This window comes from Psittacula echo (assembly GCF_963264785.1).
Source record: "Psittacula echo genome assembly, chromosome: Z".
Classification (NCBI taxonomy): domain Eukaryota; kingdom Metazoa; phylum Chordata; class Aves; order Psittaciformes; family Psittacidae; genus Psittacula; species Psittacula echo.
In genome coordinates, this window is record NC_137742.1 from 46331697 (window position 1) to 46346352 (window position 14656).

Here is a 14656-nt window from a genome sequence, read left to right on the forward strand (position 1 = left end):
ACATGTTTCCTAACAGCATGTACAATTCTGTGTTCTTTAAAGTTTTGCTATTTATTAAAGCATCCTGGTTTGAACGGCTTACTGAGAAACTGGTTTCAAAAGTTGCCCTTTATCCAGAATGTACATTGTAGTTTTTTTGGAACTCAAGTATGCTTGCTGCTGTGAGAGCTGGGAAACTTCAAACCTTGAGGAGAATTACTGGAGTATCTTATGTTAAGTGGTGTGTACTTTAAAGAAAACCAAAGCTTGTGTTGCTTCTGCAGCACAGACAAAACTATCTTCTGTGTACAGGTATGACTGTCCTCACTGCATAACAAGCTTATTTTATCATTCTTGTACCTTATTTGCTGAGTGGATAATTCTTTGAGGTTTTGTTTTTAAAGGTGATGTTACAGTCTTCGTGCTTGCCACCAAAGCTTTCATCAGAGATCTTATAGGGCATTTCTGTGGAGCTATGAATTAATTTTATCTTAATATTGTGGGGTAGAATAGGCTTTTTTTCTTTCATGTGCTATATATGTGTATGGGTTGAGTGGATAACCCCAGTTTATTCTCTCCTATAATACACAATTTCTCTGCATTCACCCTGCCCAACCTGTTCCTCCTTAATCCTGACAGTGGCTGAAAAAAATCCACAAAAAGCTTAAACATGTTTTACCTTGAAATATATTGACATTTTAACAATTAGTGGTGTTGGAGTCTTTGTACTTAATGTTTGGGTTTCTGCCACTTAAACCCAGTGACTTCTAATGTAGGTGAATGGTCGTGTATTCCAGAGAACAGTACCAGAAGGAGGTGACCCTCTTCTGGTTATTGGATACTGTAACTGATACACGGTTTGACTCCACAACTGGTTAAAGTTGTAAAGTAGGTATGCTTTTATTCAGCGCTGAGGTGCATGGAGATGGCTCCTCCGAAGTATGCACACCTCAGTGCCATTTCCCTCTACGTTTATCCTCTAAAGTTACACGCCTATACATATTCATGACCTATCCCCGCTTTGTATTATGAGCTGAAAGGTCCTTTGCGCATGCGCAGTGCCCCCCCCGTAGTCATGGGCTAGGGTCTCAGGATGAAGTAAATGAGGCTTCCTCTTGTGAGTAGGGGTCTTCAAGATGAAGTAAATGAGTCTTCCTCTTCTTAAACTTTTCACCTTCGGCACAGTTGGACGCTCCAGCACTCACACAATTAGCTGAAACCAACCATGTCTGTAATTCTTCTGTTAACTAGCAAAGATTGAGAACAGGGTGACTTTCCTGCAAAATGTATTGCAGGATGGGCAGGCAAGGAGTATCCCAAGCTAGCAGATGTTTGGGAGGCTCTGTCTCTAAACTAACTGGTAAGTAGGAGGATGGTGTGAAATAACTCATTCAGGGTTAGTGGGGCCACTAAATCCTGTTACCACAGACCTACAACACAAATGTTGTTCTTTAAAGCTAAAGATACTTTAGAAGACTAGTGTGAAACAATTAACTCATGTTTAGTGGGGCCCCTGAATTCCACAGACTTATAACATAAACATTGTTTTCTTTCTACAACTTAAGTTAAGCTAAAAAGTACTTTATATTTTCCAGGCACTAGCATTTCTTATATCAAGCCCCCTGTATCAGTCCCCCCTTTTCTATAAAGTGAGTAAATTCTTTTACTGTATTCTATGATTATTATTTATGACAGAGCTATCCATGTTCCTTTTATCGATTTATGAAGTAATTTTGATATACGTTGTATTATACAAGGTAAAATCATTAAAATGAGTAGTACTATAACTAAGATTAGAAGGCCTTGTTTAAATATGTCCCTGAACCATCCAGTAATTCCTAGGCTATTTAGCCATTCATCCAGACCGCCTCCAACAATTCTAAGCTCTTGCATATTTTCCTGCAATTTTCGCAGCTTAGCATGAATTGATTCAGAATGGTCAGATAAGTTCATGCAGCACATACCTTTGAAATCCTCACACCCATGTCCATGGGGTAATAATAAGAAATCAATTGCTGCTCGGTTTTGTAAGATGCGTGTCTCACACTACCTATGTCTGTGGCAAGTGAGGATATCATGTCTGAAGTTATATTTAATTGCTTAGCCGCCCAGCATGCCAAGTGATGTATATCTGCCAATGCTTTCCCCGCAGCTAAACTTGGTACAAATAATGCTGCCAAAAATCTCGCTGTGTGATTCCGGATTTTTAAAGTAGAATCGCAATTCGGGCCTCATTGCTCAATGGATCGTTTGTTTCTGTGGAGGTTGCCCTTTACGTCTTGGGCTCCATGTCTTTTGGAGGCTGCAAACAGGGACAATTTACCTAGATAACATGGTCTTCCAAAAGTTTTGGAAGGAATTCCTGGCCATGCACGGCCTCCACATATCAAGAAATATTCTGGGGGTAGAGCTTTGGGTATTTTATCATTGTACCATAACACTGGAGATGATCCTGAGCAGTAAGCAGTTATATTATGATACCATGTCTTCCCGCTAGTTAGCTTAGTCTCAGGGACCTCGCTTGACCATGTACTAAAAGTTATGCAGCTCTGATTAGTTCTGTCAGATCCCAGGAGTTGGAGTTCTTGCATCGGGATAGTGGAATGGTTATAAGTTTTTTATTATTCCACCCATTTGGGCTGATACAATTGTCCAACTGGTTCCTCGAGCCCTCTTGACCATTTCGGTCACTGTGGTAAATTTAGAACCGAGTCATTCCTTACCTATCCCTGAAAATCAAATGGGCTCAAGTATGGTATACCAATTAAGCATGTTTGAAAAGGATTTCCCACCCGTGCCAAGGTCAGACAGAAATCAGTAACCCCAGTCTTGTTTGCCCATGTGAGCCAGATATTCGTGTTCGACCCTAGTCTTGATGTTTCTTTTTCTATGGCTTGGACCATGGTATAGATATAAGGGATTAATATAAATAACAGCTTCATTTTAACTAGCTATGCTACTTAGATTTATATAAGTCTATTATAATTGGGTCAAGCTTCATGCAATATGTGCAGCACTTGCACTACCTTTATCTCATATCCAGGTAGTAAGTGATACCCGGACGTGTATTCTGATTACAACTGTAACATTGTGTTAACATCCATGGAACACTATCTTTCGCGAGTTAGTTTTAATTTCAGTCTGTTAGTACTGCTTGACGTGATTTTCCAGGGAGCCTTTGGAGCCTTCTTGACTTGAGTATGATGAATCCAGGCATTTTGTTCTCTAATTTTGATGGCTGTGAAAGTTGTGAGTAGTACTTGGAACGGCCCTTTCCACCTTGGTTTGAGATCTTCTTCTTTCCCTGTGGGTCTGAAAGATTTTATATACACATAATCTCCAGGTTGTATCTTATGTACGGGACTATCCAGTCCTCTGCTTCAAGTTCCAGCCACATGTTTTTCAATTTTCTTGAGTTGTTTTCCTAACTCTATTATATAGTTATTCATAGTTTCTTCTCCCACTTGGGGAGACATTCCTTGTTGGACCCCATATGGTCTTCCATACAGAATTTCGAAAGGACTCAACCCTTCTCGAGTTCTTGGTTTAGTTTGAATTCTCAACAGAGCTAATGGAAGTGCCTGGGGCCAAGGTAGACTGGCCTCCTGAACCAATTTCACAATTTGTTGTTTAATTAGATGGTTCATTTTCTCCACCTGACCACTTGACTGAGGGTGATAGGGAGTATGAAGTTGTCAGTCAATACCTAAATGTTTGTTAATTTGTTGTACCACATTTGAAATAAAATGTGGTCCTCTGTCTGAAGATATAGTGGCTGGAACTCCATATCGTGGTATTATTTCCTGTAACAATATCTTCATTACCTCCCGGGCTTTTGTGCTTGTAGTTGGAAAGGATTCTGGCCAACCTGAAAAGGTGTCTGTTAAGACTAAAAAATGTCTATACCCCCCTTTTCTTGGCAGTTCTGTGAAGTCAATCTGCCATTGTTGGCCTGGTCTATTACCTCTTCCAATTTGGCTTATTAAGTCCTGTACTATCCGATATGTCCCATCAGGTTTACGGACCAGTAATATAGGGGTGTTAAAATCAGACTGGCACTCCTTTAATAGCCCTAACTGCAAGAAGTTTTCAATTATCGGGCAGATTGCTTCTCTGTCTTCCTTTTTCAAAGGGTATTGTTTGACCCTGACTGTTTTCCTTCCTTGAGCTTGACCTGTATTGGGGGTTCATTTTTGGGGTTTCCGGGTATATCTGTAGCCCATACTCCTGGAAATATTTGGTCTAATACATCCTCTCTAATCTTTTCCCCTGTTTGGTGTGTAATTAAAATTAAACTTAACACTTCTATGTATTGCTGGTCATTTATCTTTAAGGTGATCTCGCCTTCATTGAAGGTGATGACTGCCCCCAATTGTTCCAATAAATCCCTCCCCAAGAGGGCCTTTGGGGAGTTGGGCATATATAAAAATTTGTGAATGTCCCATTGTTTCCCTAATTGGTATTTTAATGGTTTACAAAATACGCCTTTTCACTTTGGCTAGTTGCTCCTTTTACCATAATATAATCATTCCCCAAAGGCATTAAAGCTTCGTTTAAAACTGAATACCTTGCACCCCTATCGACTAAAAATTCCACTTCCTTTTCTTTGTCCCCTAGCTTCATTATAACCAGTGGATCTGCTAGGAAAGATTTCCCTGGTCCCTGTCAGTCTAGTTCCAATTCAGTCACCAGAGGCACCCTATGGCACTCCCTCCCAGAGCAGTCTCACTTCCAGCGTCTGAACTCCCCATAGCACGCACACCGATCCGGTTCCACAGAAGAAGAGCCCGCACTCCCACCAACACCTGGCCCAGCACTCATCCTAGGCTTAAACACAGGAGCTACCCGAGCTCCCCTCCTTTCCCCCTTTGTTTTACTTTCTTTTTTTTTTTTTTTTTTCCTTTCTCACAGCTCCTCACCCTGCTTTGCAGGGGCTCCAGATGCCTGCCTCTGCAACAGCACTTCTGGTTTAACCCTTTCTTAACTCTGAATGTGAATCTGCTGCTTGTTGCCAGTGACAGCACTCTCTTCCTCCTTATCAATATCTGATAGGACAAATACAGAGGCTGCTCCTCTGGGAGGTACTTGTGATACATAATTTTCCTACCTATCTTCCTGATTACTGTTTTTTAACTTTAAACATCATTCCCCAGTATCACAACCTGAACAACATCTCTCCATCTTAACTTTTCGTTTCTCCCTGTCCTTTTCCAAAGCCAAATTTGAGGGATCTGGCGAAGCTATATTAATTTTGCATTGTGTCTGTCACTCCGGGTGGTTTCTTAAAGTGAAAAACATATCTGCATACTTCATACTTCATCCCACTTCCCTTCTCTTCTTAAAAATAACATTAGTTGTAACATAGTATTATAATCCAATGTCCCATTAAGTGGCCACTTCGCCCCATCTTCTAATTTATAGAGAGGCCATCATTGATTACAGTACTTAATCAGGGTTCTCTTATTTTCTGTGCCCCCGGGTCCTGTAATTTCTTTCCAATGTACCAAAATATACTCTAAGGGGCTCTTTCTTAATATTTCTTTACTTTGGTTTGTTCCCATTTTATTTTCTTCTTTGTAATCATGTCTCCTCAAATCTTCTTTGATACTTTTCACAAACTCTTTCCCAGTTTTCCTTTCTAACTTCCTGGAGGTCCTCTGGGACTTTGTGGCTTTTTACACAAAGTAATCCTTTTATTTCTGGTCCCAGAGAATAATCGATTAGGAAACTATAATTTCCTGCCTACCAGTGTTTCGTAAGACACCCCGAGCTATATCTGCCCCACTGGTACCCTGAGTGGCTGTAAAAGTGGAATCTACACTGAGAGCACTGCCACAATTTCTACGCGAAATGCCACCTGTAATATACAGTTACACTCCCACAGGGCACACAGGGAATCCCCTCGTCCTTGTATCTAGAGGCACATTCTGCATATCTTATTAAAGACTCGAGTTCTGCTATTTGGTGTAAAGCTATCCACTGCGGGAGGGGTAGCTGGACCCTCCCCCACTTTCTGTGCTGCTTAATGATTACACACAGACAAGACAAACACACAGAGGACAGCTCCGGCGACTATGCTATACAGAGACAGGACACACAGGACAGCTCCGGCCGCTATGCTATACACAGACAGGACACACAGGACAGCTCCGGCAGCTCTGGCCGCTATGTTACACACAGACAGGACACACAGGACGGAAAAACATAGACGCTTCATCCATCTCCAGCCGCTCTCCTTGCAGAGACACGAAACCTCCGATTTGGACTCCACACTCGCTTCGTAGCTATGCTGCGTCTCAATCACACACAAACACACGCAGGATCTCACACGCACTGTGGTTCCACTTACCCTTCTCCTGCTTCTACTATGGTAGCAGGTCCGTCCTGGCTCCCAGAATTTGAGATGCACTGGAGACCTGGTGGGTTCGCCTACCCTTCACCTGCTTCCCTTAGCAGGTCTGTCCTGGCTCCCAGAACTTGGGATGCAGCGAAAGCCCAGACTCGCCCGATCCACCCTTAGGATTACTGGCAGCTGCTCTATTGGTCGACAAGCCCCTTGCTTGCAAGCCCTACCTGCAAAGGGGAACTTTGCTGTGCCTTACCAGCAGCCCCGGGCCACGCGTACGACTTATAGGCCCCCACATTACGACCTGTAGGCCCCAAAATTACAGATTCTAAACATACCGTTTTCCGTAGCGTGCACAGGTTATTGTCTGTCCCCACAGTGAGCGGGCAATAGCGGAGCTCCTCCAGGCAAGTGGCCTGGGGTGCCTAGGATATCCGCCCCTCAACCGATCCTGCAGCCGAGCAGCCGATCTCCTGCCTGGCTCGCCAAATTGATACGCGGTTTGACTCCACAACTGGTTAAAGTTGTAAAGTAGGTATGCTTTTATTCAGCACTGAGGTGCATGGGGATAGCTCCTCCAAAGTATGCACACCTCAGTGCCATTTCCCTCTACGTTTATCCTCTAAAGTTACACGCCTATACATATTCATGACCTATCCCCGCTTTGTATTATGAGCTGAAAGGTCCTTTGCGCATGCGCAGTGCCCCCCCCGTAGTCATGGGCTAGGGTCTCAGGATGAAGTAAATGAGGCTTCCTCTTGTGAGTAGGGGTCTTCAAGATGAAGTAAATGAGTCTTCCTCTTCTTAAACTTTTCACCTTCGGCACAGTTGGACGCTCCAGCACTCACACAATTAGCTGAAACCAACCATGTCTGTAATTCTTCTGTTAACTAGCAAAGATTGAGAACAGGGTGACTTTCCTGCAAAATGTATTGCAGGATGGGCAGGCAAGGAGTATCCCAAGCTAGCAGATGTTTGGGAGGCTCTGTCTCTAAACTAACTGGTAAGTAGGAGGATGGTGTGAAATAACTCATTCAGGGTTAGTGAGGCCACTAAATCCTGTTACCTCACCACAGACCTACAACACAAATGTTGTTCTTTAAAGCTAAAGATACTTTAGAAGACTAGTGTGAAACAATTAACTCATGTTTAGTGGGGCCCCTGAATTCCACAGACTTATAACATAAACATTGTTTTCTTTCTACAACTTAAGTTAAGCTAAAAAGTACTTTATATTTTCCAGGCACTAGCGTTTCTTATATCAAGCCCCCTGTATCATAACTGTGAGCTTAAAGAAAAGGTGCAGGCTCAGACCTCTGAATTCAGCTTATTTGGCAAGAGGTGTATTGTCTCATGACAGACAACTAATGTCTAACAGTTCTCCTCTTTCTCCCACCTTTGTTGCTCCTGCAGCGGTCTTGCAATTCATGTCGTCCATTGAAGATTTTCTGCCTTGTTCTGTAGTACACTAGCAAGATCTTTGAGAGAACATGAGAGAAACAGTTTTTGTTTTCCATTTCTGAGAGCAAAATGAGATTTTTCTGTAGCCTGTCTTTTCTGGAAATGTGTGACCTGTTGTCAATATCCATAGTATTTTTTTCCTGAGGTAGAAGGGAAAGTAGTTGAATGTCTTTAAAACAGACAGTGTCTGGCAACATTAAGTGCTTTTTGGTTTGGGTGGACTTGCAGAAGACTGTAAGGTGTAATCAGCTCATTTCAGTCAGTACTTTGATAACTGCAATTCAGTTATTACTAAACTGTTAGTAATCTGTATATGTGTGTTTGTGTAGGCCAGAAGCAAGCACCCTACTGGGGAGAACAGCAAGGATTCAATAACAGAAGAGCAGAGGTGAAAGAAGACAAAAATGAACAGAGACCATATTTTGGAAGATATTGTTCCAATGAAACAGAAGGACAAGTGGAACCCACAGTGGAAAGGTATGTATCATAGAGGGAGAAGTAAGATGCCTCGTGGAGGGTCTGCACAGGGTTGGGAAGGGAAAAGTTTAACCTTGAAACAAATCTAGTAGCCAGATGTAACTTGAAGGTATGATTGCATTAGTAATGTGTAGATTTGTTGAAAGATTGGTTCTTGCCCACCAGAGCTGTAATTTCAGCTTCCTTGCAGATGGATTTGGAATGATTCTGTTAAATGTTAGAAATATAAGGCAAAACTGAACAGTGTGAGGATCTGAAAACCTAACCCCTAGTCTGCAGCATAAATGTTCAAGTCTGAGCTCTCGTACCGTTCAAGCTTTGCAGAACATGCAGTGCAGGTTCCAAGTTGAATGAATTGTACTCTTCAAACTGAAAATAAACTTTTGTCATACTATTCACTACTGGATAGTGAATGCATGTCAATTTTGCTTTCCTTACAGGTACTATAAAAGCCCACCTAAACCTTTAATGCTTGGGAGCATGTCTGTTCTTACTTTATATCACAATAGTTGGTATTTAACAAGTTCCCAGAAAATTTTTAGCAATTGATATGAGTCTGTGTTTAGACAGTGGGCTGTTGACTGATAAAGCTGTTGCGGGTTTGACAGTTTTATAATGTACTATTTAACTTCGTGGGTGTTTTCAGTGTTGCCAATAAAGGGCTGAACTTTCTATTCCTGTTATTTGTATTCAGTTTATATCTATTTTTAATGACAAAACTAACACAACTGTACTGTGTAAAGATGTGCTGTAAACATTGAGTGGTAGCTCTAATACTCTAATGTCTTTCACAGCTGCACAAATACAACCATGCAATTTTTCTTTTCTTTAAGTGTTCTGTCTGAACAAAAATCTGACTAGAAATCTTATTTTTAGATCAACTGAAAGATTAGACCACTTTGAAAGGCCAGTAAGAGGTCGTGGTGGAGGAGGTGGAATGCGAGGTAGAGGAAGAGGTAGTGGAATAAATAGAAGTTTTGTTGACTTTGACCAGAGAGGAAGACGGGAGTTTGAAAGACAAAGCAGGAATGTGAAAATGTAAGTGTTCTGTGTGCTGCTTCTTATTTGGTGTACAGGTAAGCAATAGCCAGCCCTGCAGTAGTGTCTCCTAAGTATTCTGATCCCTTCTTCTATATCCAGGTTGGTTGGCAAAAAGTCAGTGCTGGTTTTAGTTTGAGGTCCTAGTGAAAACAAGCTCTTCAACTCACAGAACCCTTGTTTTCTCTCTAGAGAAATGAAACCAGCTGACAAAAAGGGTGGAAGTGGAGGTTACAGCTGGAGAAGAGTTAAAGATGATACAAGGTGAAAGATATACTTGTGCCTGTTATAGATCATCATTTGCTATGGTCTGTCTTATATTAACATATTCTGTTCAGCGATTTCATGTACATTTTGAGTCTTGCTTTCTATTAGTTGTTGTGATAAATAATAGTTTTGCAGTTTTCTGGCCTCACCTCCTCCATATTAGAGAGATTAAATTGTAGCAAAGGCATGGGTGATGTTTCTTCAAGTAAGACTGCCAACATTTCTTTTGATGGGGGCCAAGTCTTTTAACTGAAATGAGCTATGATTTTTCTCAGTAGTCTCAATATGATTTTTTCTCAAAATGCTACTCTTTCCAGTAGCTTTTGTTCTTATATATATGTAGAACTCTTTAACTGAAGGCTGGTAAAGGACAGAGAAAAGGCAGCACTTTGAACTTAACAGCAAAAATCTTTAGCCATATACGCAGTGATTCATGAAATTGTTAAAAAAAAAAGAAAAACCAACCAACCAAACTTTTTTTAAACTTAAATCATGGATTCAGACAATCTGGTTAAAAGGCTGAAAAATACAGCCTTGATCGGTAATAATTTTCAGACTTAATATTCCACATTCTCATGAAATGTTGTATTAATTTCCATCTCTTCTATAAAATTTCTTACTAAAAGATTGGTTAGGTTCCTTCTCAAAGCCAAGGATCAGCTAGCGTAGCATAGTTCTGAGGTGACAGCACAAAACTAGCTGACTAAAATCACAAAACCAGCTTCTATAGGAAGTCAGGGAAGGTTGTGTAAACTTCATAAAATACAAGAAATTTAAGATCCATTATATTTTTAGTTCATTAGCGTCAGAACTTGATACAAACATGAGATGCCAATGCTTTCTTGTGATGTAGTGTGTGTGGTAGAAGTGGCATTAAATTGGAGTTGTCTAAACAATTCAGAAAGCATGTCTGTGCCTTCATTGTGCTCAATGATGCATTAAAGTTGTGTTACTTTCATTCCATTGGTAGGCATACATATTTAAAATAAAGTGCTTGTTCACTGTCAAATGAGGGCAGTAACTAATGTCCATGTTATGGAAAAAAACAAGTATGAATTTTACCGTTTTAATAGTAGAAAAGAAACAAAAAGGCAAGCCCAAACATCACTGATAAGCTGTAATCAAGTACTGGTGTTACTGTTTACTGTTAAATTATTTTGTCTTCATGCATGCTTTTCACTTATTTTGATAGTACATAGAAGTCAGATTTTTCTCGTGCTTCTCATTTTGTTAGTTGCCTGTTAGGGTTTAAGGCCAGCTGGTAACTCAGAAGCACGCCGCCGCTCGCTCACTCCCCCTCACTTCCTCCTCCCTCTCCCAGAGGGATGGGGAGGAGAATTGAAAGAATGTAACTCCCACGGGTTGAGATAAGAACAGTCCAGTAACTAAGGTATAACACAAATCACTGTTGCTACCACCAATAATAATAATGATAAAGGAAATAACAAGGGAAGAGAATACAACCGCTCACCACCTGCTGACTTAAAATCCAGCCTGACCCGAGCAGTGATCTAACCCTTCTGGGTAACTGCTCCCAGTTTATATACTGGGCATGACGTGCTGTGGTCTGGAATACCTCTTTGGTTAGTTTGGGTTGGGTGTCCTGTCTCTGCTTCCTCCCAGCTTCCACTCCTCCCTGGCAGAGCATGAGACTCACAAAGTCATTGGTCAGACTAAACATTACTGAACAGCAACTAAAAACCTTGGTGTTATCAGCACTGTTCCCAGGCTGAAAGTCAAAAACACAGCACTGCACCAGCTACTAAGAAGGAGAAAAATGACTGCTACTGCTGAACCCAGGATATCATCTAACTAGTCACTTAGTAGGCCTACTTTCTGCTTATGTTTCTAGAAGAGTTTTCCTCTCTTTTTTTTTTTTTTTCTGTCTCAAGGAATTCTTGGAAAAAAGTGATTTATTGATCAGTAAGGGCTTTTTTTCTGATGCATTTGTTTGTTGGTTTTTTTTGTTCGTTTGCCATTTTAGTGGGATGGAACAGACTGCTCCTATGGAAGAAACTGCAGAAACAGATGAGCAGCCAGGGGCATCTGGAGGAGAGTCTCTGAACAAGTATAGTCTCACTACAGTATTTTCTTTATAAATGCAAAGAAAACAGTTGACTTACTGATATACTTGTATTGGGAGACACGCTTGAAATGTGAACAGAGAAGTTTTGCTACTACACATATTTAAGAATAGGAAAGGTTTGTCTGTATGTGTGAATCATGAAAATGCATCCCTAATTCTTCACTAAAGCTTGGTTTATACAGCTGCAGATTGCATTTGGTTGCCTAGTGATGCTTAAATTCCTAAGATTTGGTGATAATTTAAAAAGGAGCTGTATATTGCCTGTTATCCTTTTAACTTGGCCTGTTTGTAAAAACTACCCTGCTTTCTGAAGTTCTCTGAGAAAAAGGTATTGAAGATGCCTCTGCAATCATACAAACACAATCAAAATACACTAAAATAAAATTCTGTAAGTCAGTATTCATCAGACACTACTACCATGCAGTTGTCACATATGCATGAAGGGCCTTTGCAGAGCTTGAAACTTACTGGAAATAGTCTTGCATGGAGCCTTAGGAGTAGGGAAATTGAGAGAGAAATCTACTAGCTTTCTGGCTTTCATTCTGATCAGTGTCCAATGAGAATTTACAAATAAACACTGGCAAATAAACACTGCCATAAGAAAAAGTAACTGGACAGTCTTGCCCAAGTAAAAGACTTTAAAGAATAATCAAATAGCATGAGGTGAATAAGTCCTTCTGACCTAGTGGTGCAGCTCCAATTATTAGTGGCTTTGTTAATTTCTTGTAAGAAGTGGAATTGATACAGCTTCAATTCTTTTAAATTTTAAACTGGCTTTTAATGAACAGTTATATAGGAGGAAATCTGTCTCTGAAATTAACTGATTGGACTTCCAGAAAACTGTATCTAGACTAACTTAGAATTGGATGGGTAATGTACATAAACTATAAAAAATGCATGGTATTAGCTAAATATGAGAACAGTTATTCAGTTTGGTTTTTTTATTTGTCAGCTACAAGTACTTTTTATTTGTTTCAGGCTTGTATGTTTCACCTCCAGGCTCTTTGTAGGTGCATCCTGGTGTCAGTCCCTTGTAGAGCATAAGGCATGCGAAAAGTGGAAGAAGTATCTGACTGAATCTGCCAGTTGCCTTTAATTCTTTTCCCTTTCTCAGGAATCACTAGGTGTTCAATCAGACTGTGAACCTTTCTGGAGACTTTACTCCTCGTCATATTTTTAAAGAACTCTTTGTTTAGGAATAGTCCACTGAAATCTGTAAGATTAAAAAATGCAAGTAACCTCCAAGTACAAAGTTCTGGTTTGTGTATGTTTCCAGTATGGTAGTGTCCTGAAGACTTACAAATCTGTATACAAAATAGGAATTGCATATACCTCGTTGCACTTACCTTTGGGAATAGTGTCAGCTTGCTGACTATGTGTTTTATAATAGGAGATGTGTGAATATCGTGTAGGTAATTAGGGAGGGTTGTATGGCATACACCTTTATAAGGTGGAATATTTTTTAATTGTTCTTTTAATATTAAAAAACAAGAGCTGGTGGATGTATTTTAAGGTCTTACATGCTTAGGTTGCCCCGGCTCTCCAGAGGTGCTGGCTTCTGGCAGGTAAGACACCTCATCAAAATATTCTAACTGGGTTACCTTCTGCTTTTGCTACATTCTCAATACTGGGGTGTAGGATGTGTGTTTGCTTAAGCTACTGCTAGAATCGTTCTCATTTTGACTCTTAAATGCAGCGACTCCAAAGAATCCTTTTCTTCCCTACTGCTTAACTGCAGTTTTATGTTTGCACTGAGGAAGAGATGGAAGACTTGGGTTGTTTGTTTCTTCTTTTACACTCTTTCCTGCTGTAACTGCTTCCATTTAAAAGAAAGGGGGGAGAAGACATAAAGGAGTTTCTTTAATACTTCTATAATATAAATCAGGGGTGTTTTTTTCCATATCTTCATGTTTTCTTGAATATATCAACAATATCTATCTCTGCTTATAGCATCCCAAACTCCATGCTAATAGTTGGGGTATTTTTGCTGCAAGCAGTAAGTATAGAATGTACAAGTATACAGCAGTATAAGCTTTCCTCACAGGTGCTTTCAGTTGAACTTGTCTTCACTGTCTGAACAACGTAACATTCATGTGTTGGCTGGTAATTCAAATGAAGAGATTTTTGGTTTTACTCAGTTTGACAAAGTCTGATCAATTCCTATCAAAGATGTTTGCAGAGTTAGTATTTATTCTATGGGGCTTTCTTGCACTTCTTCACATAGGACTGGCTTCCTTTTTGGTGGAGCTGTATGTTCTTCTGGTCATTTAATAGGAAACTTCAAAAGTTTGTCTTCAAGTTTGCAGGGCTATTTACCTCTTGTTTGGTTTTGGGGATTTTGTTTGTTTTGTTTTGGGGGTTGGGTGATGGGAGGTTGGTTGGTTTTTTTTAGTTGTTTAAGAGTGACAGACAGCTATCTACAGACCAGGCCAGCTCTTCATCAGGATTTGGTTCAGTATTTTTCTTATATAGTTCACTTGTACAGTTGCTGCTTGGTATGACCTTGTTTAACTCTTGTAAATTATGTCTAATAGGAAAGATTGATATAATTGATTTCTTGGTAAAAGCTGAGTAGGGATTCGCTTTGTGTAGCTGAATCTGAAAAAACATTCTGAAAAAGACCTGCTATCATTTTTAATTAAAATAATCAGCCAAATAGCTGAGTGGCATTGGCATTTCTTCTGCATATTATTATATTCACATAGAGTGTTTCCTGCAGGAACGGAATGCACAGTAAACAAGGCATAGGTAGAGGTTTATGGTCATCCATTGAAAATACTGAGGCTGTAGGAACCATTACTGTTTGGTATTTTCGTATCTACTTGCACTGTGAATTCAGTTTGCCCTTGTCCAGAGGCTGCACTTAGTGTATCTCACAGTATTTTGTAAGCATGATTGGTGGCATGCGTGATTAATGAAGATGTACACCAAGCAGTTACTGAAAATGTGTAAGGTTACAAGGTAGAAAGTCATGCACTGAGTGCACTTCCATGCAGGCTCGG

The 14656-nt window shown here is 40.3% G+C and overlaps 1 protein-coding gene across 1 annotated transcript in view; it reads left to right on the forward strand.

Annotated features, from left to right (window-relative positions):
- Nucleotides 1-14656, forward strand: part of HABP4 (hyaluronan binding protein 4) — a gene marked incomplete at both ends in the record, with an annotated part of 31150 nt that overhangs the window by 8667 nt on the left and 7827 nt on the right. Inside the window, 3 exons of the mRNA XM_080637421.1 lie at nucleotides 8116-8263; nucleotides 9140-9301; nucleotides 11553-11636. Coding sequence (XP_080493547.1) covers nucleotides 8116-8263; nucleotides 9140-9301; nucleotides 11553-11636 — 394 coding nt within the window. The remainder of the gene's footprint in view (nucleotides 1-8115; nucleotides 8264-9139; nucleotides 9302-11552; nucleotides 11637-14656) is intronic.